This window comes from Cebus imitator, unplaced genomic scaffold (genome assembly GCF_001604975.1).
Source record: "Cebus imitator isolate Cc_AM_T3 unplaced genomic scaffold, Cebus_imitator-1.0 Scaffold26, whole genome shotgun sequence".
Taxonomy (NCBI): Eukaryota; Metazoa; Chordata; class Mammalia; order Primates; family Cebidae; genus Cebus; species Cebus imitator.
In genome coordinates this window covers 6,571,014-6,597,417 of record NW_016107341.1, presented here as the reverse complement: position 1 = coordinate 6,597,417, position 26,404 = coordinate 6,571,014, and the positions used below count along the sequence as shown (strand labels likewise).

Sequence of the window (26,404 nt, the reverse complement as noted above, 5' to 3'; positions counted from 1 at the left end):
ATGTATAAAACACTGAACCAACAAAACGTAAAAATATAACAAATTGGACTTGATCAAAATAAAATGAAAAAGGACAAGCCACTGATGAGGAGAAAACATAAATAACATGTGTTTATCAGACACAGGCTAGGGACCCAGTGCATAAATGCAGTGGTGCTTGGGAGGATTAATATAGAGATATTTCAAATGATTAATAGTGCAGGAATATGGATGGGTGCAGTGGCTCACACCTGTAATCCCAGCACTTCGGGAGGCTGAGGCTGGTGGATCATGAGGTCAGAAGATCAGGACCACTCTTGTCAACATGGTGAAAGCTTGTCTCTATAAAAATACAAAAAATTAGCTGGGTGTGGTGGCATGTGCCTGTAATCTCAGCTATTGGGAGGCTGACTCAGGAGAATTGCTTGAATAAGAGAGTCAGAGGTTGCAGTGAGTCAAGATTGTGCCAGTGCAATCCAGCCTGGGTGACAGAGCAAAACTATGTCTATAAATAAATAAATAAATAAAATGTAAAAAAGAGTACAGAAATGCCATATGAAAACACTAAAAATAACTATGGCTCTTGAGAATTAAAAAGAGAATTTGATGAAAATTACTGCAATATGTAAGGTATGGAAAGAATTAAAACAAATATTAAAAATTTGACTTATCTATGAACCTTAGACATGTGGGGATGTGGGGGAGGAGTAAATTCAGGCAACTTGTTGAAGTTTGAAAGTTCTGGATTTACAGGCAGGAGAAAAGTGGATTCACCAAAAGTGGATAAGGTCTGATAATAAAAGTTAGTTCATAACAGTTTTCGATAAAATAAGTTATAAATATCTAAAGTGTTATTGTAGGAAAATGCAGCATGTTATAATTGATATGAAATCATATCTTTAGAATGTGTCCTCAGGCTACAACTAAAATTTACCAGCAGAAATATGATCTTGACCTACATGGACCAAGGAAGGGCCTAATCTAAAATAATGGTTTTTGAGAACTAATTTTTATGTCTCTAGAAGAAGCAAAGGTCTTCATGTATTACTGGCAGTTCCAAAAATTAGGTCACAGGACATCTTTGATGTCTCAATGTATCTGTTAATTTTGGACAGATTTCAAATTAACACAATTAAGGCAATTTTGAGATTTCCCAGGAAAATCCCAAATTCAGTAAACTGGTAGGTATAGACATATCCTTGACTACTCATTGTAGTCAACAGCCTCGTTTTACTAAAACTAGCAAAATTTTATGTCGGCCAAAGTTGTATCACTTTTGGTAACCCCAAGTCCCCACATTTCTTTGTTGTTTTGGTATTTGTTTTTTGAGATGGAGTCTCACTCTGTCACCCATGCTGGAGTGCAGTGGCAGAATCTCGGCTCATTGCAACCTCCACCTCCTGGGTTCAAGCAATTCTCCTGCCTCAGCCTCCTGAGCAGCTGGGATTGGCATGCACCACCACGCCCAGCTAATTTTTGTGTTTTTAGTAGAGATGGGGTTTCATCATGTTGCCCAGGCTGGTCTTAAACTTTTGGCCTCAAGTGATCTGCCCGCCTCAGGCTCCCAAAGTGCTGGGATTACAGGTGTGAGCCACCCCACATGACCCAAACTATTTAAATTTCTAACTCAACTCTTGCCCACTCGGTCTTCATTTCCCTATTCTACCATTACTTTTTCTAAACTCTTTTCTTCTTCTACATGCTTACAAATATCCTTTACAATGTTTTGTATATCATTTAGAACATCTTTCATCACTGCAAGATTAATTTCACATTGCGAAGAATCTTTATTTCATTCACTGATTTAGCCAAAGCACCTAGAACAGTGCCTAACTCAGTAGTAGAATCTTAAAAAAAAACAAATGAATTCTTTGACTCATGCTTCAGAAATGAGATTTTGTCCTTTGCACTACATATCATTTTTTTTCTCACTGAAACATTTCTTTTCTTAAGCCTTGATTAACAGATATAGCTACATCTAAATTTAATTCTATTCAGGACAATTTTTTTTTTTTGGCCATAGCATACATTTATATACATATGTAAATATATCTAGTTTCTGCAGTTGTCTGAAACAGCTGTCCACCTTATGTGATAGTGAGGAAATAGGAGTGGTAAAGCTATGGGAAATAATGTTTCATTGCCTGGTGAGGATATATAGATTCTTTCCCTTGGGTGAACCTTGAGAAGACGTGTCTCCATGATTTTATGCTAGTCGGCTCTCCACCATAGGTAGTGAAATATGACAATAAAGTTGATAGATGCAAAAATCAAAGTAACTTGCTAAAATGTCTTTACATAATCAAACACAAAGTGACAGATTGGTCATAACAATCTCATTTAATAGAAGGCTGCGATGCCCAAGAATGAAACAGTTGAGAATAAAATAAAACCACCTTGCCCATTTTCAGAAGACAAATGACTCTATCATTTTGCATGAATGAGAGTTATTTGTTTGTGAGAGGAGCAATAGTAAATCAATGAAGTTTGTGCAATAGTCTGGTTTACTGGCTTTAAATAATTCACTATTTTGCTGTAGGAAGTGCATCACTTTGAAAAAAAAAAAAAGTCATCTAATACTATGAAACTGTATTGGATAGGTTTTGTTTCACAATCTCTAACAACAGAACTGAATATTAGAAATTGTAGCATCCTGTATAGATGACAGAATATCTCATTTCTCACTGCCTTAAATTACAGAGCAATGGGGATGTCGAAGAAAAGTCAATGGGCTCAATAGGAACTCCAGTACTTGCTTATGCTGGTATATTTAATGTTGTATTTTGTTCAACCAGAGTCTTCAACTAGACATGAGAAAAAAGTCTCATTTCTGAATGCCAATTAAATTTACATAAATGATGATATAATATCTACAATTTCTACAATGAAGTGAAAATAATTTGGACCACTTTCATATAAATGAATTATCTACTTTGAGATATCGAGCCTAATGAGAAAAAGTGTGTCAGTGATTTTTCAGAATTGTACCAGCATAAGTATTATAGATAAATGTTTTATCAATTAAAAACCACCTTCAGACAGATTTAAAAATCATAACCAAATTTTATTTTATTCACTCTGTATTATTGACTAGTTGGAAATTTATCATAAATTTGTGGAAAAAGTGACTTTTAGACTATGTCAGAGTTAGTGTACATTCACAATGGTCTTCTGTACTTCATAAATATGGCCATTTGGTAATCATACTGATGACACTAAGTTGTCACATTTCCAAAAGTATTTCTAAGGCTCCAGGGTGTGTAACTGTATAACAATTCTTTGTAACTTAGCTGGTAATTCATGCTGTGTTTAAGGTAAACAGAGTAGTCAATCACTTTTTTTAAAATTGCATGTACTTCTAAATGAAACTACATATTGAAAGTTAATATTTTCCCTTGAAAGTCTTTAAAAAGGTATCTGTGCTATCCTTGCTCTATGTGGTGACTTCAGTCTTCCATGTAAATGTCCAGTATAGTCAACTACAGCATTAACAGGAGGATTCCTAAAGAAAAGCCTATCTACTTAAAACCTCATTTATTGCTTGGAACTCTATTGCAAAGTTATTTCAAAAATAAATTATTGACCCCTATTCTCACAATGATTCTAGGTCATAGTTCACAATAACTATTTCAGTCTTGTAAGATTAGATGATCTTACAGAGCCAAATTTAGACATTATAACAATGTGTTTACATATGCTGATGGCGTCCTGAAATAATCTCTTCCTTCCAAATTGTGGTCATCACTAATATTAGTTTCTGGGTCAAGGAGTACCAAGAGAATTTTAACAAGATATGCATTTTTTCTTTGAAATAGTTAATGTTTCAAATAATTAAATATTTACATATATACTTAATTCATACTTAGATATTCATAAATTAATTTTTAATAACAATAAGGAATCTTCTTCCACATTTTTAAATGTGAAAATATTAAAAACAATTTTAAACCTACCCAATATCTATACCTGTAACTGAACTTCGATTGAGGACACACAAGGCTTAATTGCTCATTTGGGATAACTTGTTCAAACAAGCCAAATGAGATTACAACATTCTGCCTTGAAATCACACATAAGATTTTTTTTTTTTTGTAGGTGTTCTTAAAAATCACATAATTGTACAGTAGAAAGAAACCTTAGAAATCAACCAGCTATGCACATCTCTTCAGTCTATCCTTGAGATAAATGAATCTAATAGAGATTATGATAATCATCCGAAGTTTCAGATCTGTCTTAAAGAAACTACATATTCTGACTCTTACTAAAGCTATGTCATATCACTTTCTTTTTAAGTAGGCACTGATAAATAGCAAAATGGTTTCAACACTTTAGAAATTATTTTAAATATATTTATTGTAAATTAATATGAGAGCAGTGTACTTTTTTTGTTTTGAGACAGAATCCAGCTCTGTTGCCCAGGCTGGAATGCAGTAGCATGTTCATGGCTCACTGCAGCCTTGGCCTCCTGGGATCAAGCAATCCTCCTGTCTCAGTCTCCCAAAGTGCTGGAATTACAAGCATGAGCCACTGCACTTGGCCTTGAAAGCAGTGTATTTCCATAGACATATTGGTATTGCTGTGTCAGCTTGTCATTCATAGGTAGACTGTTGGCTTAAAAGATTTTTAAGGTAGTCTCTTTTGAACCAACTTAATTTTGTTCTACTTAATATTTTCCTTTTCATGGAGGAACACCAAAATTCTCTGTCCTGTCCACATGACAGCTCCTCACACAGCTGGATTCATGGTAGGAAAAGGGGATGGGCATAGTCATGTTTTGGAGCTAAATATGAGCTTGAACTCATCTCTGACTGTGACTAAGTGTCTTGATCAAATTCAGTCTCTCTGAAAATCAGTTTCCTCCATTATAAAATTGGGTTAAGACATAGGAGGATTAGATTACAAATATAAATTACCTAGAACATAATCTAGGTATAGTGAATATAGTGAATTCTAAGTACTTTCTATTATTCGAAGAATGTGCTCATATCCATTGAAAGAAATACTCCAAGTATATGATCCACTCCTTTACTCCTTTCTTGTGGAACATGATTTTTAGAGTATTTATCTTCTGAACCACACCCCTTACAAGAGCCAATGTCTTTCTGAAATGTGGTACTGAAAATTATGCTGTAGATATCAGATTTACGAACAATAAGGACATTCTGCCAGCTAGACCTGCCTCACTTCTGGTGCTTGTTCATAAATAAGTAATTTTTTAAATAGAGATCACGATTAGTTTGCTTCCTTTCTTTCTTTCTTTTTTTTCTTTCTTTTTTTTTTTTTTTTTTTTTTTTTTTTTTTTTTTTTTTTAAAGTTTTTCTACTTTTTTCACATCTGCTCTTACCAAACAGACTCTCTCACAAACCACATGTATGTAATTGATTTTGAACCTCAATAAAGATATTTATTAAATTCCGTTTTCCTTATTTGCAGCAAGCATTTCTGCTAGTTAGGTCATTTAGAATTCTGACTTTGTTTTGTCACTGTATCCTTCCAAACTGAATCTCAAGTTTGAAATGCCTACTCTATCCACCTTCACCCAAATCCCTGATAGGATTATTGAAGAGAACGAGGTCAAGGGCAGGAAACTATGTCATTCTTTAGAGTCTGTTCTGTTAACAGGAAACCCGTTAATCAGCACAAGTCCTTGTTCACTATCTGTAGTCAACAATGCTAAATGTTTCCCGATAGGTATGATGATTATTGAAGGTTTTTGTACCTACAGTTTATCTGGCTAAGGAAATTCTCTTCTATTTCTACTTTAATTGGTGTTTTTAAAATCAGGAATTGAGAAAAGAATTTTATTTAATTATTTTTTGGCTTCTGACATTGTTATGATTTTTCTTTTAATTTGATCTTGTAGTAAGTAATGTTTTGATGTTCTAATAGTATTTCAAACATACATTCTTGGGATAATCCCTCTTCCCCCCAAACTCCCTCCAACCTTTTTCCTTTTTGCATTTTATATATTGCTGGCATCAGTTTGCTAATATTTTGCTTTTGGTTTTATATTTATGTCTGTGAGGATGATTGACCTGCCATTGTCTTTGTCAAATTTTGTTGTCAAGGTTGTTAAATAATAAATTGAAAACAATTTCCTAAAAATGTTTATGTAATTTTGAAATGTTCTGCCCATGGGCTGTTTGATAGAATTTCCTTATAAAGCACTATGAATACATTTGCAGATAAATTTGTATATTTTTGTTTGCGAAAAAATAACACATTTGTTTATTTTTCCCACTTTTTATTTTGATAATTAATTTAAAATCCTATAGTGGTTCAAGAATATAGTACTATAGAAGCCTACATTTTGTACCCTTCACCTTTATGAATTAATGCTTTGTCCTGTTTCCTTTCTCTCTAATATATATGTATAAATTTACATATGCATATGTAAACATATTTTTATGTTTTGCTGAATCTTTATGAGACATTTCACCCACAAATATTTCAAAATGCGTCTTCTAACAATAAGGCAATTTTTCTACAAGCTGAAATACTATTTCCATGCATAAGAAAATTTATATTAATTCAAAATATTATCTAATACTATATACTCCATATTCAAATTTATCTGATTGGTCCCAAAAATGTTTCCCCTACTTTTTTTTATTATATTCATGATCTAGTCAAGTTTCACACTCTGTTTTGTGATTATGCTATTTAAACTCTTTTAATTTATAACACTTCCCTTGTAATATTTTTGTTATTTTGTTTTGTTGACCTTGGCATTTTTCTAAAGTCTAAGATAATTTTCAAAATATAATATCCAATTATCTGTATTCTCTGATAACTAGATTCAATGTAAATATTTTATATGAATACTATATAAATAATATTGTGGATTTTCAGTGTGTCATATCAGTAAACATATGATGTCACATACACTTATATAAGTACCTATTTTCTGTGATATAGAAAAAATAAGCATTGTGAATCTGTAAAATTCCTCATCAGCCAAACACTAAGCGTATTTCATTTATGAGAAAAAATATTGTGGCTAGGTACTATCTTTTCTTTTTAATAATCTTTTATTTAGGTATTCTAACTTCCAATTTTATACCTATTTTTAAATTATTTGATAATATTTATAGTAGGCACTAATATAAATATACCAATACTGTACTGTATACTTAAAAATTTGCTAAGAGGGTAGATCTTATGTTAAGTGTTCTTATCATATGATAATAATAGTAAACAACTTTTATAGGTGACAGAGAAGTTTACTGTGTGGATTGTGATTATCTCTAATCTTATCAAGTTACCTTAAATATATATAGCTTATGCATTAAGCTATACATTAAATATGTATAGCTTTTGCATATCTTTTTTTTTTTGAGACAGAGTCTTGCTATGTGACCAGGCACCATGCTGGAATGCAGTGGCGCGATCTTGGCTCACTGCAGTCTCCTCCTCCTGGGTTCAAGCAATTCTCCTGCCTCAGCCTCCCGCATAAGCTGGGACTACAGGCGTGCGCCACCACGCCCAGCTAATTTCTGTATTTTTTAGGAGAGATGGGGTTTCAACATGGTCTCGATCTCTTGACCTTGTGATCTGCCCGCCTGGGCCTCTCAAAGTGCTGGGATTACAGGCGTGAGCCACTGCGTCCGGCCTCAGCTTTTGTGTATCAATCATACCTCAATAAAGTGGTTTAAAAATGTTATATGAGCTTTCTTGGATTTTGAGAAGCATTTTAAGAGATATTTCCTTTTTCCTCTCTTATTAATATACCTTTTAGCCTAAAAAATGATAACACTAAAATACAGAATTACATGATTTTTCCCACACAGGTCTGTTGTACATAGATATTTGTCTAAGTGTTAATTAATTGTGGAAATAGTCATGTATACTATTTTTAGTATGAATACAATTGCAACAGTGATTTTACAAAAGATATTAGGAAACCAAACTATATTCTTAAGGTATCATTTTCTTCTTATTTATATAATGAGAGTAATATCTATTTCATAGCATTTTCTTGTAGATTAAATCAATAATAGAAACAATGAATAAAGACAAAAATATGAGATTTATGCCAATAGAGATAGAATTAAAACTAAATCTTGTGACAGCATTGACCTTCGGACAATGGAGAGGGGCTAGTCATAAAGAAAAGGGCTAAGGAGGATTGAACTATCAAGTGGATATAATGGGAAAGAACATAACAAGGCACCTCATGGAAAACAAACAGGCCTTGGTTAATGACATGGTTTGCCAATACTCACTGGATATGTGGAAAAAGGAAAATATAAAATAAGAAAATGGAGGATTGAATTTATCAAGCATGTAGTTCTTATTAGAGTTATCCCTCCTAATTTTCAGACTCACATGTTGATCTCATAGATATCTCCATTTGGTACTGTTAAAAAAACACCAAAAATGTAGGTTTGAATTTCCCAAATTATGACCCCTTTCCTTTTTCTCCAGTCTCATATTTGTCCTGCATTTCACATACTTGTGAATAACATAATCAACCATACCAAATTCCACCCCTAATCACTCCTCTTATTTACCATCCATGTGCAGTCAGCCACCAAGTTCTGTCACTTTGTCTCCTGACATCCCTCAAATCTTATTTTCAAACTTGTAATTCCTGCATTAATTCAGAACTGCATCAACTATTTGCATATTAGTAACAATTTTCTAATTGTCTTACCTGATCTTTGAACCATAGTATTGCCAGGGTAGTCTTTGTTTTTTTTTAAAAAAACCAAGTATTATCATTTTGATTACTTACTTAAAAACCTATCAATATCTTCCTATTGACTGCAGATACAAAATAAACTTCCTATGTAATAACATATAAATGACTTTCTTCTAGCTTATGTCCACATGCAAAGGTATATGTATGTTCTAGCCACTATGAACAAATCACAAGAATATTTTAGATTCTGATTCTGTCATTCTTCCATTCATCATGCATGCATCCTTTCCTGTGTCATAATTAAAGAGCAAAAGCAAAAGCAGATATGTTCTCTGGTCTCATAGAAATTAGAATGCAGACACTAACTTAAAACTGACACGTAAAAATAAAAGACTTCGCTTGGCTGTAAATGAACATTTGATATTAGGAAACCAAACTGTATTCTTAAGGTGTCACTTTCTTCTTATCTATATCATGAAAGTAATATCTATTTCATAGGATTTTCTTATAGATTAAAGCAATAACAGAAGCAATGGATAAAGACAAAAATATGAGATTTATTCCAATAGAGACAGAACTAAAATTAAATCTTGTGACAACATTGACCTTTGGACAAGGGAGAGGGACTAGTCATAAAGAAAGGGGCTAAGGAGGATTGAAATATCAAGTGGATATAATGGGAAAGAATATAACAAGGCATCTCATGGAAAACATAAAGATAAACAGGCAGCAAGTAAACTTGGGAAATTATCCCAAAGCGAGATCAGGTCGCTGACAGATACAAAAAATTTTGTAAATATGGATCAACAAATTGGGCAAAAGAAAGAATTTTAGAGTCATATCAGTTAAGTCCTGGTATGAGGTCCTCAAAAGAGAGTATAGACTAAAACTCATAAAGTTTCAGGTACAAACTGTGGGAAATAAATTCACTTATGTCTGGAAAGAAAAAGCAAGCTTCAATGAAGACAGGAATACAGGGATATAAAAAATGAGGACTGTTTCATTCAGACTTAGTTTAAAAGATGAGAGATTTAAGTTACTGTTGAGGGGTAGAGGCTCAAGCCTGTAATTCCAGCACTTTGGGAGACCGAGACAGGCAGATCTCTTGAGCCCAGTAATTTGAGACCAGCCTGAGCAACATGGTGAAACTCTGCCTCTACATAAAATACAAAAATTAGCCAGGTGTGGTTGCGCGTGCCTATAGTACCAGTTACTGTGGACTCTGAGGTGGGAGGATCACCCGAGCCCAGGAGGTTGTGGCTGCAGTGAGATGTAATTGCAACACTGCACTCCAGCCTGAGTGACAAGACCCTGTCTTAAAAAAAAAAAAAAAAGGAAAAAGTTACTGAGATGTGAATTTTGTGAATTGGCCATTATCAGTGCTCTGTGACAGATAATTTTTTAGTAGAGAAGAGCACATATACAATTTACATTGCAATTAATGAAAGAGACTACAGAATATAAGAAAATAGAAGCAGTGAGCACAGCATCCTTTGAGAAGTATTTCAATATAAAAACATTTGAAAAGGTATCTTTATAAGGTGAATTCAAGGGTGCATTGAAGTAAAAAAAAGATTTTTAGGCTGAAAAAAAGAAACAACTGTATCTGCCATGAAGAAAGAGCCAGTAGAGAATTTTAAGATGACAAAGTGAAAAGTTATTGATGGAACAAAATTTTTGAGACATGAAAGGTGATAGAATTTATAGCACAAATGCTGAAACTAATCTGAAATGAAAATGGAATACTGCTTCTTTAACACTAGTGAAAATATGAGAATACATGAATGTTTAGTGAGATTTGCAGATGATGATTGAAATTGTTTTGTTGTATATTAGTGGTCATCAAGGGTGAGGTGGAGGGGAGATTGGGGATGAAAATGGTGTTGGAAATATGTGACCAGCTGCCTTTGGAGGATTTTAGAAGAAAATGAAGAATAAGTAAAATAATTATTGGCCCAGCTAAATTTAAAACATTGTATGTGTCAGCCAGATGACTGAAAATTATATATTGTTTTATTCTACAACATCTGGGAATGAAGGAAATTTAGAATTTACAGAGGGATCAGGGTTAGATCAGCACTAAGAGCTGAACAAGCTGTTCAACAGCACTACTTCAAGAAAATCAGTTGGTGGAAGTGTATTACAACAACGGTAAATGGAGAACTTTGAGGGATTATCCAGGGTTGAGGGTTTGAATATTAATTAAGGTAGAAGATTAAGGAGGTGAAATATTCCTGAATTTTAGGAGGAGCACAGCTGAAGTGGCTGTCCCTGGTAAAAAGGAAGTAGATTAAATCAGACAACTAATTCACTAAATATGGAAAAGTACGAGATAATAGAGTATAAAATTTCAGTTAGGGAGTGAAATTTCTAGATACCTTAAAAAAAATTCTAACTAGTTAATCTATTCTATTGGAGTGTAAAACACTGAGGCAGGAAGGAAACCCATGACTTCCGCTTTTTTATTAGCAGTGGATCTTGTAATAAATAGAATGGATGTTTAAATATCTTATTCAAGTTTCACCTTGAATCCTACTTCTTTAGGTTCAAATTCCATATTGATGTATTTGCACACCATTATTTGGAGGAAAATTATTAAAAGTTATGGCAAAAACCGCAATTACTTTTGCACCAACCTAATAAATTAGGGGTATGGATTCTGAACTTGAGTCTAATACCTTAAATGGAGGTATTTATTTTATTTTATATAAAACAGATCATGGAGTCCTTACACTATGAAATGTTTCACTACCTTTCCTTTCTAACAATGTGGAAAAGTAAATAAGTTTTGTTAACTGCTCATGTTACTTACATAAATATTTTTAAAGGTACAAAGTTTGTCTTGAGTCAATAATTCAGGCTTGAATGAAAATATGTGAATATAAATATGTTCTGTGATATTACTAGAGAGCTTGTTAAACTATAGTTAGCAAGAGTCATTGTCAGCAAGACAGAATTTTCAATCTCCTTACAAATACTATCATTTGGCTAAGGGTAGAATGTTTTGCTACATGGTTTTCTGCTTTTATGTGAGTGCCTTATGAGCCTGTTTTTAAGAAGTGCTAATCAATAGAGATGAATACATCTGAAACAATCAGTCAAATATACGCAAACTATTTGTTTGAGTGCTTTTGCTTGTTAGAAAAGAGGGACATTATCGAAAGCTATTTGATGCTACCATGGGCCATTCTTATAGCTAAGTGAAACATTGTAAATATTTGGCAACTATTTAATAAATTGTAAATATGCAGAACTTTCAAATTGTTGTAGTGGAAACAGTCCATTGCATTTTGGAGAAAAATTGAAACTCTCCAAGTAGGTCTTTTCTGCCTAAAGTTTTCTTTCCACTTCACTGAGAAGCAGTTTTAAACATTTGCATTAAGAATATTCATACATCCCAAAGACTGGATACCTCTGCAAACATAAAATAAATAAATAAATAATTTAAGTTGGCACAGAAAATAATATTATTTGTTGTGTATAACGTGGTGTTTTGAAATATATATACATTTTGAAATAGTTAAATCTAGCTAATTAACATATGCATTACCCTGCATAGCTATTTTTGCGGTGAGAACACTTATCCACTCTCAGCATTTTTCAAGAATGCAATATAATGTCATTAACTGTAACCATTATGCCATACAAAAATAAATTATTTTATAATGTTTATAAATACATTCAAAATAAAAATGTACTCTTGTTGGAGGAAGGAAAAACTGGTTTTAATTTAAATAAACAAAACAAAACAAAAAGTTGAAAATATCATTGGGAATACGTTTTACATGTTAAGAAGATTCTTCTTTTATTACCAGTGATCAGAAGGAGACTTACTGGTTAATTCTAATGTAATTATTCCAAAGAATGTGTTTATCTGCTCCTATCCATAGACAGGCATGGGCTATGTTAGTGTAATAAAATTAAGAGTTGATGAACTTGTAATCTAATCAGTAACTCAGAAACTACTCTAGTTTCCTGGAATCACTCATATCTAGGGATAATTAAAAAAAAAAAAAAGACCAATTAAAAAGCACACATAGAATAAAAATAGTCACTTAAATGTAACCCAAGTCTTGAGTCCTCACTTCTCTTAGTTACATGTAAAAGAAAGACAAACTAAGAATAATGACACACATTTATTGAGTTTTAATTTTTTTAGATTTGGGAATCTATTATGCCAAAGAATAAACCACATTTGTCTAGATCTTTACAAGTTACAAAACACTTGGCATCCATTATTTCTCTGAGTTTATGTGACTAGCCTATGGTCACTCTGGGAAGTATAAAAACATTATACTTGATGAATATATTAATAAATCAATTTCTAACTCAGATGGTTTAAAAATACATTCTGTTCTAGCAATAAATTGTATTTTCCTCATTCTGCTCTGTGGTTAAACCTATTTAGCTTATTCTGATGTTTAAGTTTTATTTTACCAATTATTTTGTACCAAGCCTTTAGATAGCGTCAAAATCATTATAATTCTCCTGCTACATACCTTCCAAAATATCTATTTGTTGAATAAGTGAAACCATTTGAAAAGTTTGAAAATGTTAACTATAATAACTATATTACATTTGAAAATAGATAGTTTTTGATCTCTAGACTCCATCCCTATTCATGTTTCTAAAAGCCAGATAGGTGGAATAATATTTTAAAACAGTAAAGCTCAGAGGACATCATTAAAATAACAATAGTGTGGTGCTTACAATGTAGCACAAAGAAAAATTAGAAATAAAAGATTTTAAAATGAAAGAAAAGAACATCTATGATAAATTTTCCACGGTATTGTTGGAAATCACTAGCTGAAAGTGAAAAATTGTAGAATAAATGTTAATTATTTATAGCAGAGGGTGTTTTGAATATGAAGAAAAAGGAAGGCTAGCTGTTTCCCTATACTTTCCATGGTGTTTTAAATCTAACCAGCCCATGTGATGAAAATTTGCAAAAACACAAAGGAACCTGATGCAGCAAAATAAACTCAGACTGAAATTTGATGCAATAAGCATGAAGAGAAGAGAAAAGAAAAATGGAAACATGATACATATTGAGTTTACAATTAAATAATAGGTATTATTTTGAATAAAATACCTTTGAATGAAACATTTATAAATTAAACTTTCAAAGTGAATTTAGATAAAAATGAGAATATTCATTAGAATTTGTTTTTCTTTTTAAAATGTGCTCTTTCTGGAATATCTTTGCAAGTGAATTTTTTTAAAAGCATATGACATTATTGTCTTGATTGCAGTTATCTAATGTGCTCAGCAAGGTATGAGTCATCACCAGTGTTTCCTAAAAGCCTACTTTTTGTTAAAATAAAACACAGATTTGGCATCTGTTCTGTAATTTTACTGAAGGTCTGAAAGGTGTAATAAAAAGGCATCTGTCTGCAAGATGATCCTTTAATTTGTAAAGTAGCACTTTGATAGCTCTTCAGATTCAGTGAAATCTTGTGTTCGATAATACCAAACGGTTACACTTGCTTTACAGTACATGTTAAATTTGGAAAGTTGTTGTTACGAGTTTAAGCTTCTAGAAATTCATGAGATGAAGATCAACATACAGAAAAAAAAATCTGTCAAAAGTGGTTTTAGATTTCTTATTTTTGTAAATGTAGTTACTGACTCAGGTCTGGTCACTACTAAGGTTAAACTGATTAGCCCCATGTGATATGAGCTCATTGTCAAACTTAAAACTGTTGTTCAGATCACACTGATGAATGGGAGCACCATTTCAGTGATGGGAAAATTAAATAGATTTCACTGGTGGGGAGATTTGAGGTGGGAGAGTGGAAAGCTTTGGTTTAGTTCAACTGAACACTTTTATAATGTCTTAATGAGGTCAACTTGAATATAAAAATTAAAGTTTTGAGAATTTGAATTCAATCCAAAAACATGAGAATGAAGTAGAGTTACATGACTGTTAGGAATTTGATAACTGTGTCATCATACATAGAATTCAGATGAAATCCAGAATGGAAACTTAGTCAATTGTTTGTAATATAATTGAAATATGAACAACTTAAGAGAGTTTAATTTATTTTGTATAAATAAAATGTGACAAAGGAGTTTAGGGCACATTCTGTTGGAACCCAATAAATCCAAGTATTTTACTTAGTAATTATGAAACTAAATGTATAAAATTGTGATCACCTTGGGAAAGTAAAACATGTAATAGTCCCACTAATTATTCTTTTATACTTCTGGTACAGATGTTGCTCTTTCTTCTTGATTTAACTGCCACTTAAGTCTGAAAATAATTGATATAATTTATTTTTCATTTGATAGCATTGCATACAATAAGTTGGGCCTCAGTCAATGGCTTTGTGGAGTTGTGAAATTTACTAATTCTGGAAGCCCATATTTATCAGTAGTCTGTTGATTTTCAGTTCCAAATTAAAAAAAAAAAAAATTCCTTTTGACCATTGTTACATCAAACCGTTTTGATTCGGTTTTCAATAATGTATTTTCAGTCATCTATACGTATTCTTTTTAAACATTTTTATTTTTTTAATTGACAACATTGTATGCCTCTATTGTGTACAACACGGTATGTTGAAGCACAAACACACTGTAGAATGGTTAAATCTTGCTAATTAACAAATGTATTACTTCACAGTTATCATTTTTGTGGTAAATGCACATAACACCCACTCTCTTTACATTTTTCAAGAATACAATATATCATAATTAACTATAGTCATCTTGTTGTACAATAGATCTCTTGAAATTTATTCCTCCTATGTAACTGTGATTTTTTTTTTGTCTTTAACCAACAACTCCATTTCCCCTTGTTTCCCCCAACCACCCTAGCCCCTAGAAACCACCACTCTACCTTGTTATTTTCCATTACAACTGAATCTCCAGTTGACTGGCTGCTCTGATATGCTTATCTCAAGAGTCATTGCTTTTGGCATGTTTAATAAGTTTTTATCTTAATCTCAATTGTGATATTAGCTCTTTCTTTTTTTTGGCTTTCCATTTGTAGTTTTACAAAATAGGAGAATATATAAAAAACAGATAATTGGTATATTGAAAACATGCATCTATTGAAATGTTATTTAAATATGGGGATTTTAAATACATTTTATCATTCTTATGCCATCGATCTTAGCACAAGAGGAATATAAAAATTCATTTGTAGGAATGCTTGTCTTTCTCTTTCACCTTGCATTTGCTTCTCCTATGTCAATATTACTTTCAGTCTGATCAGAAACTAACAGAATTTTCTGATGTGTTAGGAAGCTTATATTTCCCGGTGTCATAAGCACTTAACCCACATCTTTCTAAGTCACCAACAGCTGGATGGTTATTGACAATTGCCATGGGCCTGTGTGCAGACACAGAGCCTGTGTGTAAGGGGCAAGAACCTTTCCTTTCCTTTAAGGAGCAAGAGCTGGGAATCCCACAGTTGGCTTCTGAAACACTCTTGCTATTGGGAGCAAATTAGACACAATGAAGGAATGCTTAAATAAATTTAAGAATTTAATTCGTTTTACATTATTAAGTATTTAAATATTTAAATACTTAAAATATGAGGAAATTTGTAATGTGAAATATGCACAATTCTGAAATAAAATGAAGTCCTTTTATGTATAACCAAAATCAGGGAGAATGTACAACTTCCTATAATTCAATCAGAATTAAGCGCTTATTGTGTATTCTTCTTTATAGAGGTCATTATTTTATTTCATAACCATATTTCTGTTTCAGTGACAACTGCATGTGAAATGTTTATGCCTCATATAAAATGTTTTATGCTTTATAGAAAAAAATCTGCATACAGGTTATTTTTATTTTTTCAATTAATTGAACACTATTGAACTTAGAGTCAAGGTAAAACAGTGTGTTGAGTTTTGAGGAAAGGAAAAAAATAAAAGAGACATAAATCCTGACCTGAATGAATATGTAATTGCACTAAAAGGATTTAGATAGAGTATTTTTCAAGCATACAAGCAATGTCACAGGCAGTAATAAGGAGCCTAAGTAATAGTGTCAATATAATTTAAAGTACCTTATCATTACTCTCTAAATAACTTGACTAATTGATTTTAACAACGTAAGTAAATAAATAACATTAACTTCAACATCAAACAGCTCAACATATTTCTGTTTAAACAAAATAATATAACTCTTTATAACTTTTAATTAAAGATTGCTTTCAGCATTAAAAAGCTGACATTCAGAAAATAATTAGAATGTAATAAAATGATAAATATATCTGATTTTTCTTTTAATAATAGTAAATCATATTATTGACAGAGAAATTAGCTGATAAATATTTACCTCTTTGCTAACAAAAAAAAACCATGTAATAAAATACTAAATAGAAAAATTATTAAATATTGATAAAGTGCAAATAAAGTCTGCTGAAGTTTCCAAATACATTTTCATAATAAATTTCCCACATAATACACTCAAAATTAAAGTTTGAGAAAAGTAAATGTATGCCAATTGAAAAAAAGTCAGGTTTTTGAGAGCAAAAGGGAAAATAAATTACCTAATAGGAGCAGCTTTACAGTTCTTGCGTCTCGCTCAGCATCCTCCTGAAGCTTTTTCTCCAGTTCTTTTGATCTTTTGGCTGACTCCTTGCTCTCTGAACTAATTCCACTTCCCATCTTGTGGTAGTAGATACTTGTTGGTTTATTTGTTCAAACTTCAAATGTTGAGCACAGCTGTGGTTTGGACATAGGATGCAAGAGCAATGCTCTCCTGAAGTACCCAGCAGTCCATTCCCTAGGGCTCTAAGATTCTGCTTTGACTAAGAAGATGCTTTCTCATCTGTCAGCTGATCAAGTGGTAAAACCATACCACCCTCATGGAGGCTAAAGAGGAAGTTCATTATACTTTCAAATTAAATGACTGATTTGGGCACATCTTCGAAAACATGCTTATCTGCCTTAAAGAATAGTATAAAATAATGTAGAAAGTTATCAGAGCCTATACACTAGAGATGATCTACAATAAGCAATTCAAACAGAATCTTTCTCAGTACAGGGCAATTTTTATTACTGTGATTAAAAGTTATTACTAATCAGCGATGCTTACATCCCATCTTCAGATATTTGGCTCATTGATTTCTTTATAGTCAGTCCTATATCACAATCAGAATATATACATTAAGTTATCCAACTTTTATGGTCTCCTATGCTTAGATCATTGTTTAAAGCTACTGAGCATCTATTAGCATGTCAGTGAACAAAAAATATTGTTTTCAACAATGGATACAAATACATATAGTTTTTATATCTGTACATAATATATTGCTACAAATAAAGAATTCAACACAATTTTCTTAAGTTATTGATTTTAGTCTCATAGGATCCATCTCTATAAACTGAGCTTTTACCACCTCTGAGGAAGTCAATCCATCAACACTAATTGAGGGCCCACTTGGTGTAGACACCGAACTGTGTTCAATTTAGGCAGCGCATTAACTCTTTAGGGCCATTAAACAACAGCTGCTGTGCTGGAGGGACTTTTATTGATTTTGTGCCAAGGGAATAAAAACCAATGTTCTTTGAAACAGCAGGTAATTTGATTTTTTCGACAAACTAAAAACAGCAATCACACCCAAATATGTTCCATATCTTTCAACTATTCCAACAGATACCATGCACTTCTTGAAAATCTTCAGGATTGAGGGCAGAGATGATATGGCACAATTTTTTATTTATATGAAGCATAAAACGCTTTGTAGGTAGTCAATCAGTGTTTTCCTTATAAATCAAGTTGGTTGCCTGTGGCAGCAGATAAGTCTTTCAATGTGCGTTTTGGGATTTGTGAATGTGTTTAACCAGAAAATGCTCGAATACAGTCTATCCATCCACCTGTCGGTGCTGCTCTTCTTGTGGGATCATGTGCAAAGTTTGAACAGGTGGGTTTTTACATATTCATACAACAAGAAAATAGGCTGTCAGATTAAATACATATTCCTGCTTTGTTTACTTTTTCCACATTAAAAATATGAGGCTGAAGATACATAAACATAGTCAAAACTTCCTGAGTTCCATTCCTCCAAAGCCATATTATGATAGTATAAAGATGTAGGTAGGCAAGGATTTGTGCAAATGATGTGGTATTGCTTTTACAATGCAAAGGGCCTGTCTCAAAGGAAGGAGATTTGCACTGCCTACTGCTCACCTGTGAACACAAAGTCCAAGCTGAAAGCAGTGTTTAGCACATTTAATCTCCTTTTGCCTATTGCTTTTATATAGAAATTGAATATAATAATAAACAGAATTCTTGCATGTTCTGAAGCAGCAATGAACTGACAGGCTACATCATATAATTTGCATTCAAGTATAAATATACCTCATAGCTTTTTGGCAGAGATGTACCCTGGTTTTAAGAACATATGTGTTTTACTAAGGCTTCCTCATTGGATCACTAACTAAAACTGGCCAACTCTTTCAGGAGTAGAAGTATGTATTTTCTGCACTGTATAAAATTATGAACTTCTGCTTTTCTGTTATAACCAGTAATGTTCATCAACTTTCTGAAATTGTCATGTTATTTTTTTCATCAGTGATTAAAGTATTCTTGACATGAAATTCTAGGTATGTCTGTATAACAGAGAGGGAGAGCTAGAGAGAAAAGACTCCTTTCTCAGCCTTCTCGCCTGGGTACCTGGGACACAGCATCATTAATAAGTTGGGCTTAATACAGCTATTAGTTCATATTGCTTCACTTAGGCAGATAGCTTTCTGTACGTAAAGAAATGAGGAAAAATCAAAATAGAGAACTCCACTAGAGTGGTGATATCTTACTAGCTTGAATGGTCTACATGATATATGGCGCAGCCCTAATCCAAAATTATTTCTTGCCAACAAATTGACAGAGGCCTGGAGGCCTTTTCTTTCTAGTGCTTAGTGACACTATGGTCAGGATTTCTTTTCTAAAAGTTTAGAGTGACTAAAAAAAAAATCAGTAAAAAGCCCAATTTTAGTTTTAACTAGTGTCAGGATGTACAATTGTAGCTATTAGTCCAACAGTCACACATTTGTTTCCTCAGTCTTAAAAATAACAGCAGCATGCATCTTTTCAATCATTAAACCCTGTTCCATGGTGACAGAAAACTGATAGAAGAGGACAACAGAAAAAAAGAACTAAAGTCCATGCTGTGACCATAAATTTTGTTTGTTCTTGAAAACAAGAAACGTGAAGCTAGCCAAAACACCAACATCATGTTAGAGTTGTATGCACATATACGTGTGTGCACACACACACACGCGCACACACACACACACACACACACACACACACGTGAGGTTGGTACAAAAGTAACTGTGGTTTTTGCCATTTTAAAAGTAATTACAAAGACTGCAATTGCTTTTGCACTAACTTAATATATGTTCCAGCTAGAAGAAATGATTGTCCTGTATACACACACTTGCACACACAGACACACATGAAAATGTGCATGCACAAGCCCATGCACACACACAAAGAGCAAGAGATTGTGTTGGAGTGCTGTGGTCTTTTAGAAAAATGTTTGTATAATGTTTATAAACAATGTTTAAGGACATTGCTTCTTTATTGCATCACAGTAAAATTGATTTGAGAACAAATACGGAGAGTGAACCACAATTAAGCTCCAAAAGTCACTGAAATACCACAAGCATGGACGATGAGAATAAATTTTCTCTTGCTATTTTTGGTTAGGATCTCTGTGGCATCTTCAGAAAGGAATAGTAGCCTTTAAAAAGTTTAAGTAATCACCATTTTACATTGATGATTGAACATATAGCTTGAGGTGACATGCAATTATTTGCTACCTGCTTTTAATAACCAGATTTCAATCTATGTTTTTGGAGATGACTCTTTTGCCAATATTACCTGTGTTTCTACAGTCATCAAGCTGAATTTCTCGTGGAGATGTTACATGTGCCTCGCTTCAATGAGTCGGGGATGTTACAGCTTAGGGATTTCTCATTGGCTCAGCTCCTGCTGGAAATTGCCAAAACAGGCTGTGATCTGTGTTACTCTTTATTTTGTTTCCAATCTTATAGGAGGTGTTGATTTCAGGCATTGTATCCCTAGGTGGTTTGAGTCATGGCTGCCTTAGCAATGACTTTTATCCCTGTATATTCCCATGAAAGTTGAGGCAAACCATCTCTCCTTTGCTAATGGTACTCAAATGTGCACTTCAGGGAGCTCCAAGCATAGTATTTCATCCAGAGAGTTCATGCCTTTTGGGGTTTCCCAAGAGCAGCCTTTTGACCTTGAGGGAATAAAGCAAACCTTACTCTTTCAAGTTAGTACATTCAGATGGTGCAATAAGTTTACATTGCCAAATTCAACAGGTTTTATGTATTAATAGGTAACACAAATGCGTGCTTTTATTCATTGAAGTTGATTTCTACCTTTCCACATGTTTTTATGAATTAGGACAGAATTTTATATATGATTACTTGATGAGAGTCACAATTGTTTCTAGGGTGCTTTTTCCTGTGTCGAATTCTGTCTCTTTTAAGAGTTTTAAAATATTGTTCTTTAACACATTTCCGTTACTAACTCCCATAATCATATTTCTCAGCAATTTCAGCCCTGATGATTGCAATAGCCTCTCACTTAGGTTTCTTTATTCTGGGCTCCACTCTAGCCCAGTCCAATCTGTCTGATTGTGCCAGGCTAAATTCCCTCAAAGGCAAGTTTAATTATTACTCTTTTCTGGCTAGAAAAAATAAATTTTTCTGTATTTGCTATTTCCTCCTGTTTTGCTTCTGATGCCATGTACTCAATAATATAGTTAGCACTATCTAACTGTCCAAGTGTATTTCCCAAGCACAGGCTGACCTCAAGGATATTGCAGATTCTGTTTCAGATCACTGCTATAAAGTGAATATCACAGTAAAGTGAGTCACACAAATGTTTTAGTTTCCCAGGGCATACAGAAATTATGTTTATATTATATTGTAGTCTATTAAGTATGCAATAGCTCTGTGTCTAAAAAGCAATATGCATACCTTAACAAAAAAATACTTTATTGTTAAAAATGCTAATAATCATCTGAGCCTTTAGCAATTTATAATCTTTTATATATCACTGTATATATTAAAGAAATAAATGTTTACAGATAAACACAATATATTAAACATCAAGAGGTATAATTTAATTGGCCATTGAATATGGTTTCAATACTTTTTAAAATTAAAGTATAGGAATATTGATTACATGGAAAACAACACAACCCTGATTTTTATATAAAACCTAATGACTTCAAGAAAATAGTTACTACTTTTTGTTGTCCTTGTTCTGTAACTTCTTAGGAGTATTTATATAGTAGTATATAAATAGTAATCTCTTTGTACATCTTCATCAGAGCTCTGGGTGACCAGGTGCATTGTCAATTTCAGTATTTCAAAAAGAATCTTCTCTTTTGAGCAATAAATCTCTATACTAGTCTTAGAATATTCAATAAACCAGGCTATAAACAAATGTGCTGTCATCCAAACTTTGTTTTTCCATTTATAGAACACAGACAGAGCAGTTTCAGTTTTAAGGACCCTAGGATTTTTGGAATTAGCATTGGCTTCAACTTAAAGTCACCAGCTCCATTAGCCCCAAACAAGAGTGTCAGCCTGTCCTTTGAAGCTCTGAAGCCAGACACTAACTTCCCTCTCTAGCTCTGAAAGTCCTAGGTGGCATCTTGTTGTAATAGGACTACTTAATGACCTTGAAAATCTGTGTTTAGTGTAGCCACCTTCATCAATGATCTTAGCTAGATCTTCTGGAAATTTGCCACAGTTTCTATATCAGCACTTGTTTCACTTTGCACTTTAATCTTATGGAAATGGCTTCTTTTCTTCAATATCATGAACTAACCTCTGCTAGCTTCTAACTTTTCTTCTGCGGCTTCCTCACCTCTTTCAGCCTTCATAGAACTGAAGAGAGTTAGAGCCTTACTCTGGATTAGGCTTTGTCTTAAGGGAATGTTGTGGTCGGTTTGATCTTTTACCCATAGCCACTCAAGCTTTCTCCATATCAGCAATAAGCCTGTTTCACTTTCTTATCATTTGTGTGTTCACTGGAGCGGCACTTTTAATTTCTTTCAAGAACTTTTTCTTCATATTTACAACTTGACTAACTCTTCCAAGAGGCCTAGCTTTCAGATTATCATCTCATCTTTCGACGTGCCTTCTTCACTAAGCTTAATCATTTCCAGATTTTGATTTAAAGTGAGAAACACGTGAGTCTTCCTTTCACTTGAGCACCCACAGGCCATTGTAAATGACCTAATTTCAACATTGCTTTGTGTCATGCGGAAGGAGAGGGAGAGAGAGGGGAACAGCCAGTTGGTGGAGCAGTCAGAACACACACATTTATTACGTTTGTTGTCTTATATGGACACAGTTCGTGGTGCCCCAAACGACGACTAGAGTAATATCAAAGAGCACTGATCACAGAGCACCATAATAGATATAACAATAACTGTAGGTTTGAAATGTTGAGACAGTTACTAAAATGTGATACACAGACACAAAGTAAGTACATGCTGTTGAAAAAATGGTGCTGATAGACTTGCTCAAAGCAGGGCTGCCAGAATCCATTCATTGGTTAAAAAAAAAGTCATATTTGCAAAGCGCAATAAGCGAAGAATAATAAAATGAGTTACGCCTGTACTTCTCATAACATTCTCTATAATAGGTGGGCTTTTACTCGTTCCTAACTAGGAGTCCCATTTTAGTTTTCACTCATTCTTCTTTTCCTTACTAGGAATATCTTGCTCTTCCACAGATGACTTTTTTTTGCATAGTGCTCATTCATTAAGAATGAACCTACCATTACACTTCACATCTACTAACTTCCATTGGGTGATCTTTTATTTTTTCTTTGCATTTCCTTTTTAGACAGGGTCTTGCTCTGTCACCCAGGCTATAGTGCTGGTACAATCACAGCTCACTTATAGCCTTGACCTCCTAGGTTCACGTGAACGTCTTACCCCAGCCTCCCAAGTAGCTGGGACTACAGGCATATTCCACCATACTTGGCTAATTTTTAAATTTTTTATTATCATTTTGTGAGACAAGGTACTGCTCTGTCACCCAGGCTGGAGTACAGTGACACAATCACAGCTCACTGCAGCCTTGACTTCCCAGGCTCCAGTGATCCTCCCACCTCAGCCTCCCAAGTAGGTGGAACCACAGGTGTGTACCACAATGCCTGGCTACTTTTTGTGTATGTTTGGTAGAGATGGGTTTTTGCCATATTGCCCAGTCTGTTCTCAAACTCCTGAGCTCAAGCAACCCACCCACCTCAGCCTCCCAAAGTGCTGGGATTATAGGCATAAGCCACCACACTCTACTTAATTTTAAAATTTTTTTGTAGAGACATGGTCTCACTGTATTGCCCAGGCTGGTCTCAAACTCCTGGGATCCTACTGTCTTGGCCTCCCAAAATACTGGTATTATAGGTGTGAGCCACTGGGCCCAGCCTGGGTGATTCTTGACTTTTCAAATTTATAGAGGAATCTGCTGCAATTGGTTTGTCCTTCCTCATTAACCAGACAGTACACTTTCCAGTGACCATGCTCTCTAGTTTTTCCTCTTTGGTTTGTGGGCTCTAAGCTGGTAGTACATAAAATAAGATTTTGTTTATTGAAATCGTTGGTGAATGAGGGGAGATCAATAGATATATAATATTAAAGAACTCTAGTCTGTATTAAAATGGCATAATTCTCCTTCCTAAATGATTTCAAGTATGAAATTTTAGTCCTGGAATTTCAGGAATCTGTTTACCTAACAATAATCTCTTATTAGGTGTCAGGAATGAGAGTTTCATTAGTAAACAGTAAACAAAATAGACACATGCTTTCATAGAGCTTAGTTTCTAGTATTTGTGTACCTGTGTATGTACATGTCTGTGTGGTTAGAGTTTACACAGACAATAAGATGGTGACAATTGCCAAGAAAAAGCAAACCAACAGAGAATGGAGGAAAAGAGCATAGGGATGGAAGGGAAGATGAAAGATTAGAATATCATATAATGTGTTCAGAGAAAAGGCTCACTAAAAAATAATTGTATTAGAGTACATTCTCTGAAAATAGACTGTAAGATTAAAAATGCATACAGGAATTTTATTAGAACGTGTTCTTTGACACCACCCTTATAAGTGAGTGAGGGGAGCAATACTGGAAGAGGAAGAAGTTGGATACACAGCAGCTGCAACAGAAAACTCAGTCAATCTTGTGGGGAGCTCCGAAGCTGATAGTGGTACAGATTTATACTAAAAAGAGACAAGACTAGATTGTTGTATCTCTTTCAAGAAACAGAAATTGAATGTGTATTTGCCCTGGAGAGAGGGTAAGACTGATCCTTTTCTCTAAGGGTCATTTCTGAGCAAGGCCTAAACTGTGACCTGTTAGCCAGGAGAGTTATTTATGGGGTCTGTTAGGGGGGTGGCTAGGGGAAGGACAGTCGGGGGTGGGGAGGTTGGGGAGAGCTAACATGGGGAGAAATGCCAGACATAGGTGACCGGGGGATGGAGGCAGCAAACTACCTTGCCACGTATGTACCTATGCAACAATCCTACATGATCTGCACACATACCCCAGAACCTAAAGTACAACTTAAAAAAAAAAAAGAGAAGGAAAAAAAAGACTGCCATAATTTACAGTTTAATAGGGCCCTTATTGTGTACCTGATGGAAGGATTGCCCTTCTGGAAACCAAAACTAGACCCCACAAAGTCTAATTCTGTACACACAGGAAGCACAGATTCCCCACATGGGACACTCAGAAAGAGGGTAAGTGAGGTCACTTCTACTTTCATTCCATAATTCTCAGGTGTGTCCCTTGTGACCATAGGGACACAAGCACTGTATCATTTTTTTAAAATACATCTAGAATGTATATTGTATTCTGAGGATGACTGTCATTTCCAAGCTGACAGATTCTGGGTGGTGCCACACGAAGCAGGACAAGTAGATTCCATGGTTATAGGTTCACTGTTACGTCTCCTTTTCTATAAATGAGTCCATTGGTCCAATGCAATGTTATATGGCATTCTGGCTTAGTATATCAAATAGTCCGTAAACCCCAGGAGAGTGTTAAAACCAGTCAAAGTGGATGTCTGTCTCTTCCAGGGTCTGTCCAATGCAGGCAACTGGATGACACATGATTGGTCTTCTGAAGGGATTATGCTGCATACGGAAGTCAGTTAATTTTTGTTGCTGGGCAGTAATTATGTCAGCCTTGGTGAGTGGGAGGTCATGCTGTCAGGTTCATGCAGAGCCTCCACCCTGCCACCATGGGTACTCCATTCCTAAGCCCGTTAGCCTAGCACTAGGGATCTTTGTGTCTGCCTACTGGTTACTCTGAGCCTCTTTCATGCTGGATGCTCATTACTGGGTGTTAACATGACATACGAACCTTCAGTAGGTTCATTCACTGTCTTCCTCAGACCTCTTTGTCCCTTGCCTTCTAGTCATTTCATTTCTAGGACCCAGAACATCCAGCCAATTCATTCTCAGCTATCCATACGTACATTTTTATATTGTATTCTTTTTTTAATTCTTTTTTTTTTTTTTTCTTTTAAGACGGGGTCTCGCTGTGTCCCCTGGCCTGGAGTGCAGTGACACAATCACAGCTACTGCAGCCTCAAACTCCCGGGCTCAAGCTACCCGCCTGTCTTGGCCTCCCAAGTAGCTAGGACTAAAGGTGTGCATCATCACACTCGGCTAATTTGTAAATTTTTTGTTAGAGATGGTGTCTTGCTCTGTTCCTCAGGCTGGTCTTGAATTCTTGGCCACAGTGATCCTCCTGCCTTGGTTTCCCA

The 26,404-nt window shown here is 34.3% G+C and overlaps 1 protein-coding gene across 1 annotated transcript in view; it reads right to left on the bottom strand.

Annotated features, from left to right (window-relative positions):
• The window catches only part of GNAT3 (G protein subunit alpha transducin 3), a 58,082-nt gene extending 40,721 nt beyond the window's left edge, over nt 1–17,361 (bottom strand). The window contains exon 1 of the mRNA XM_017523124.2: nt 17,127–17,361. Within this exon, the coding sequence (XP_017378613.1) occupies nt 17,127–17,244 (118 nt within the window). The 5' untranslated portion in view covers nt 17,245–17,361. The remainder of the gene's footprint in view (nt 1–17,126) is intronic.
• Nucleotides 17,362–26,404: the final 9,043 nt, after the last annotated feature.